The 6905-nt window shown below is 39.2% G+C and overlaps 1 protein-coding gene across 3 annotated transcripts in view; it reads left to right on the forward strand.

Annotated features, from left to right (window-relative positions):
- LOC107731407 (rho GTPase-activating protein 17-like) overlaps window positions 1-6905 on the forward strand; it is a 28681-nt gene that overhangs the window by 8428 nt on the left and 13348 nt on the right. For 2 of the 3 annotated variants that reach the window (XM_016542468.1, XM_016542469.1), the window contains exons 3-7: window positions 3072-3176; window positions 3293-3369; window positions 4115-4226; window positions 4750-4826; window positions 4911-5028. In XM_016542468.1, the coding sequence (XP_016397954.1) occupies window positions 3072-3176; window positions 3293-3369; window positions 4115-4226; window positions 4750-4826; window positions 4911-5028 (489 nt within the window). Of the gene's footprint in view, window positions 1-3071; window positions 3177-3292; window positions 3370-4114; window positions 4227-4462; window positions 4570-4749; window positions 4827-4910; window positions 5029-6905 lie in introns of those variants that run through there. The other variant, XM_016542470.1, reaches the window with a different exon arrangement.

Genomic DNA, 6905 nt, shown 5'->3' on the forward strand with positions numbered 1-6905 from the left:
ACTCAGAGGGGCTTGGTTTTTATTCTGGGTTCTGTATGGTGCTCAGGGAGGATCACAGCGGTATCCCATCAACTCATTCTGTCTGGACACCCGTGCCACTCACAGATGCATTCAGGGGACACTTTTGACAATGTTGAGCGACTGGATAGTGGCATCCTCCCAATTTGAATTGCATCCAGTTTTCCCTATTCGCATGTCCGGACAGGACGTTCCTGTGGCTTTCATTTGCCAATGACTATTCAGTATTATAGTGGTGTTTCCACATTTTCTGAACATAGTATAATATGTTCCGTTACATAAAAACTGTAGCTCATTGTTTCTGCATGTTTAGTCTGTCGTTGGCTCGCCGGTTTTTAGTCTGTGATGGCAACAGGCAAACACTTAAAGACCTCTCACACCAGATAATCCAAACAACTCCCCTCAAACAGGATCTCCCTCAGCAGAAAAAGCACCGACAATAACAGTTAGTGATTCCCTTGTTCCCATGCCAGGTGGTGGGCCTCTGTGCGTTCTCATGCCGGAGACGCCTGAGCGGAATGTACGCTTGACCCAGCTGCACTGGGACGGCTGTGAGGGAATGTTATGACGTAAAAATGTGAGGAGGTGGTTATCTCGTCTCCCATCCTGTGGAATTCCTGATCTGGGTTGTTTTTGAAACATGAGTCAGTTTTTTTTCCTCTCTCTCTCTCATTTGGATCTCTTTTCTTCTCCTCAGTGTTTGTTCAGTCATACCGTTTTCACTGTTCTGAAGTGATATTCTCTTCATGGTTGTTTTTAGGGCTGACATGTGTTCAAGCAAGCATGCCCTGCTCACATCAAAAAGCTGACATGTCTGTCATGACACTAGTTTTCAGAGTCTTAGACAGTGGCCTTCTGTTCTGACAAAACATACATGATGACACACTAAATTTTTTCTAAACACATTGCTGGTAAAATAAGAAGCCTAAATAATAAATGAGCAACTAAATCTCAGTCAACAACAGAACATTACACATAATTTCACATTTTGCCAGTTCCTCTAGAGTTATATATTATTAATACGATTTATCAGATTATAAATGTTGATTATAAATGAAACGGTTCATATTCGTCTAGACACAATATTTATTTTATTGTACCTTGTAATTTAATATATAATCTAATGTTTTAAAATGTCATTTTCATTTTTAATAAATTATAAACAATTATAAATAATTGTGTTTGTCAAGTACAAATTCCAGATGAAGAACTACATTACCAAAGAATCCAGAAAAAAATCCATCAATCAGAAAATTATGATAAGCAAATCAGAACAAAATAACTTTGCAGTAACACCTCATCTCACTCCCATGAAGCATTGTAAATGACATAATTGACTACGTTTACATGGACATCAGTAATCTAATTATTTACCTTATTCTAAATAAGACAATATTATGATTATGGTGTTTACATGAGTTACTTTTAGAATATTCCTTTCATGTTCCCGTTTTACATGTTATAGTACATAGATCGATTAATGGCACACGTCATTACGTCCCCACGTGACGCCATCCGACGTCCTCTCTGGAATTTCACGTATAAACCTATAGTTCGTCTTCGTGATGATGCCATGTACAGTTTTGGGTGTTTCATTTTCAATTTTATGAAAGCTTCAAGTGCAGTTAATTATTTGTACATGCATACAGACGACGGAGGTGTTGAAGCTCTTTTATTTGCCGTCAAACGGTTGAGCACTGCCGTGTGTGTATCCTGTCGCAAAATGCGGAGAAAAGTCCTACTAGTGATGGGAAGTTCGGATCATTTTACCGACTCGGACCTTTGAGTCTCTCGTATGTATATATGTTTATGTGTGAATTAATTTTTTGCAATATATTTAAAAGGATTATTTATTGTTTATACTTACTGGTTTTTCTATTTATAACCAATGGCTATAAACCAGTTGTTTTATATTGTTATTTGTTTTTTACAAATCAGTATTGTATCTGGTCGGTATTGAAAAGCCCATTTTTAATTTTACGCAAAATGCGATATCCGCCGAGTTATTCTGTCATGTTTTCTCCCTTTTTTTCCAAACCGCGACAAACGCCAGTCTCCCTTTTCTGCAGAATGCGATATATCCGCCTAACCCCCGCTATCCCGTTTCTGCGGTTGCCGAGGCGCTGCACGAGACGGTCGCTTGGGATGACGCATGCGAGCCGAGGCGCTTAGAGGGTGAGTCAACGGAGTTCTCTCCTTTTCTCTCGCTCTCTCCAAGCCATGTGCAAGCGCTCGAAGAGCACTACGGGGATCCCGTGGTTTTTGTCAATGATAATTTGTGGCCTACCCCGGAAGCTCACGATACGATGTCTTTCGGTTGTATGACGAAGACGTGCTGTCCACAGCGGCCTCCGATTCGGAGGAAGGGAGAGGGCCTGACCCCAGAGGCCGTTAAAGAGCTCAGACAAGCTACTGACTTGGCGCTTAGGGATACCAAGCACACGGCTCGGGCAGTGGGCAGGTCCATGGCAGGTTTAGTGTCAGCTTATCATTTAAATTTACCCTTAGAAATGAATAGGTAACTATGGTGAACTAAACCATGCTCTGGCACCCCCTTTTTAACAAAACAGAATGAAGTAGAAAAAAAGAGTCTGGTCTGCATCTGTATTTTCTATTTATGACATCCCAGTGCTGAGCTCATGCATCTAAATTTTAGGTATCCCAACAGGGCAGATGAGTCATACTTGACTTCTTTATGTAAAGTAACATATCTTTTTCATGCCTCCACTGGGAGTGGTGTGATAAATCATGTTTGACCTTACCCCACCCTCAAGGCTATGGAAAGTGTTCAGCAACACCTGTTAATTGACACAAACGTTCAGGCTGTGATGACCTATGTCTAAGGCTATCTGAAGGCTAAGATGGCATGCCGAATTTATGAAATCTGTTTCATGTCACAGAAGCTTCCCATGCATTATTACATAACATGCCTTAGGCACTCTTTTACAGGCTGTGTTCTTTCAACACAATGCATACGGGCTTTGCATTGAGTGGTAGCCACAGCTCAATAAGGATTGTGGGTTGCTATTGATGTTTTGTTTTATTCTGAACAGATTGAGCGCCGTATGGAGTTGGTGCGAGTCGTTTCGCATAACACGCACAAAAGAATGGTTGCGTGTTTGCAGGGGCAGATAGGCACTGATGCTGAGAAGAGACATGTAAGGGCATTGCTTATGTGCTTATGACTGCACAAAATGTCAGTCATCACCACATATTTTATCTGCTTGAATTTGCATGTAATGTTTCACAAAAACACCCTGGTTTTGCGTCACAGAAAAAGCTTCCACTAACAGCGCTGTCACAGGCCATGCAGGATGGCGGAAACCAGTTGGGGGAGGAGTCTCTGATTGGGTAATTGGATGACATCAACATTTAAATCGATTGTAATCTATTTCCACTTAAATCTGGTTGTTTATTGTTTAGATTGGTAATGGATTAGTTCATTGTATCATTTAAATGAGATGATGGCACAAAAATGCACTATGTATAAAAGTGCTTCCGTTGCGTATTTAAAAAAAAGTGCTGGTATATTTAGGTTTTTGTTGGTATGTTATTGTGCATTTCACAAATTTATTTAAAAGTTTGGGTTCAGTAAGATTTTTTTTTAAGAAATTAATACTTTTATTCGGCTAGGATGCATTAAATTGATCAAAAGTGACAATAAAAGACATAATGTTATGTAAACACATTTAAAGTAAATGCTGTTCTTTTGAACTTTTGAATCAGTTAATTATGAAAAAAAAAACTATATCACAGTTTCTACATACAAATATTAAGTAGCACAACTGTTTGCAACATTAATAATAATAAGAAATGTTTCTTGAGCACCAAATCAGCATATTAGAAAGGTGACATAACAATTATTAATTGTAACACAGATGACTGCTAAAAATTCAGCTTTGTCATTACATAAATTATATTTCAAAATGTATTAAAATAGAAAAGTAATAATATTTCACAGTATTACTGTTTTACTGTATATTTGATCGAATAAATGCAGCCTTGGTGAACATGAGAGACTACTTTCAAAAACATAAAAAAACTTACCTACCCCAAACTTTTAAACGGTAGTTTATATTTAATATCTTCTATGCAGGAAAATGATGGAGATGTGCGGAGATGCCGAGAACAGACTGGCCTCTGAACTAATGCAGCATGAGATGAACATTGAAAAGGAGATCTTAGACACCCTCAATCAACTAGCTGAGGTACAAACAAAACTCGCCTTCAGAGACTATGCATGCTCATTTGCCCAATTTAACATTTAGATCACCTTTGCTGAATTTTAATATCAGCCACTTATTGGTTATCTGACAGTAATATGACAAATTATTGGTATCGGCCAGAATTTTAATAGTGATGCATACCTAAATAAAAAAACTTACCTACCCCAATTATTTAATATCTATTATTTAAGATATTTAATATCTTCTATGCAGGAAAATGATGGAGATGTGCGGAGATGCCGAGAACAGACTGGCCTCTGAACTAATGCAGCATGAGATGAACATTGAAAAGGAGATCTTAGACACCCTCAATCAACTAGCTGAGGTACAAACAAAACTCGCCTTCAGAGACTATGCATGCTCATTTGCCCAATTTAACATTTAGATCACCTTTGCTGAATTTTAATATCAGCCACTTATTGGTTATCTGACAGTAATATGACAAATTATTGGTATCGGCCAGAATTTTAATAGTGATGCATACCTAATCTTATTCTTTTGTCAGGTGGACATTCCTAACATCCTGAAACAGAGACGGCAGTTAGCCAAACTGGTGCTGGACTATGACTCTGCCCGAGCGAGGTGAGGTTTCTGTCATACATCTTGGCTTCATTATATCATAACTCTAGTTTTACCTAGTTTATAACTGAAACGGTCTCTTCACAGGTGGTTGCAGGCGACCAAGTCCATAATCTCAGGAACAAACACACAAGCACTGACAGCCAAAGCAGACTCACTTAAAGAAGAAGTCGACGAAGCTATGAACAAAATGGAGCTGTGTAAGGTACTGATGTTCAACATGCCTAAACATGCCTTACCCTCGTGAGATGCTTAGTTATGGATTTTACACCAACGTATGGTCGCAGGGGCGTAAGAACGATCACATCATACAGCTCATTGGCTTGGTTGATGAATAACAATTAGATGACATAACATTTGCTTAGTTTTCCTAACTGATTTGCTGAAAGAAAGGTAAGTTTGTGCTTGTCATAGGAGGATTACCGTTCAGCCAAGCACATTGAAACTCTCAACATATATTGTTTATGAAGGGTGTGCAGAGTTTGAGATTTCTAAAAATAATATATAGTAATGTAAGTATGGAGTCAGTAAGATATATTTTTTAAAGAAATTACTTTTCAGCAAGTGCTGTGCTAAATTAATCATCAGTGACACTAAACAAATTTGTAATGTTACAAAATATTTGTATTTCTAATATATAGTTTAAAATTTTCTATTCATCAATCAAAGTATCTTAAAAAAGTATCAGGGTTTCCAGAAAAAGTCAAGTCAAGTCACCTTTATTTGTATAGCGCTTTATACGATACTGGTTGTGTCAAAGCAGCTTTACAGTGTTAAACTGGAAAATAGTTTGTCAATAATGCAAGAAGACAATAACGGAGTCATTTTTCCAGCTACAGTCAGTTCATTGATGATTCAGTGATGTCATCATCCAGTTCAGCTCTCGTCCAATAGTATCTGTGCAATCAGTCAAGCATCCCCAACTAAGCAAGCCAAAGGCGACAGTAGCAAGGAACCAAAAATCCATCGGTGACAGAAATGTAGAAAAAACCTTGGGAGAAACCAGGCTCATTCGGGGGGCCAGTTATCTTCTGGCCAGACGACACCAGCATGGTGTGGTTTATTTCCAGCCTGCAACACAGGTGCAGAGGACTTGTCGGGTTCCCGTGGTCTTGTGCCGATGGTTGTCGATGAGGTCTTTGCAGGGGATCTGTCTCTGGAACGCATGTAGTTGACATGGTCTCTGCTGACATTCAGGGCTGTAGAGGTCGTCTCTAGGTGCTGATCCACCATCTGATCTGGATACAGACTGGATCCGTATGGCTACGGTGACCTCGGAATAAGAATCAAAGAGACTAATACAGGTGCATCTCAATAAATTAGAATGTCGTGGAAGATTATTCCAGAGTTTGGGCGTTAAATAGGAAAAGGATCTGCCTCCCGCAGTTGATTTTGATATTCTAGGTATTATCAAATGGCCAGAGTTTTGAGATTGCAGTGGACGTGAAGGACAATAATGCGATAAGAGCTCGCTCAAGTATTGAGGAGCTAAACCATTCAGGGCTTTAGAAGTAATTAGCAAGATTTTTAAAATGTATTCGTTGTTCAATAGGGAGCCAGTGCAGAGATGACAGAACCGGGCTAATGGGGTCGTACTTCCTGGTTCTAGTAAGAACTCTAGCTGCTGCATTTTGGACCACAGTCCAAAAAAACATACACAAACAAAACCAAATTAAACCCTGCGGCTCATGACGATACACTGATGTGTAAAGACACGAAACAATCGGTCTGTGCAAGAAACTGAACAGTATTTATATTGTTTTTTACCTCTGATTTACTGCAATGTCCAACTGTCCTGAGCGCGTTTGCTTCTTCTTCAGCCGGCACGTGACGCGTCTTCTTCTTCAGCCGGCACGTGACGCGTCTTCTTCTTGCTTTACGACAGATCGCAGGCTTATAAGTGCATTACCACCATCTATCTCTCAAATGGACCATTGACACTCTATATTGAGATTGTAGATAGAGTGTCAATGGTCCACTTGAGCAACCACCCAATAAAGCATTACAATAATCTAACCTTGAAACAAATGCTAGAAACATGGTTTTCAAAGGAAAGATTGCTATCAAATAGCACACCTAAGT

Source organism: Sinocyclocheilus rhinocerous, unplaced genomic scaffold (genome assembly GCF_001515625.1).
Source record: "Sinocyclocheilus rhinocerous isolate Xijiao unplaced genomic scaffold, SAMN03320098_v1.1 scaffold1390, whole genome shotgun sequence".
NCBI classification, from domain to species: domain Eukaryota; kingdom Metazoa; phylum Chordata; class Actinopteri; order Cypriniformes; family Cyprinidae; genus Sinocyclocheilus; species Sinocyclocheilus rhinocerous.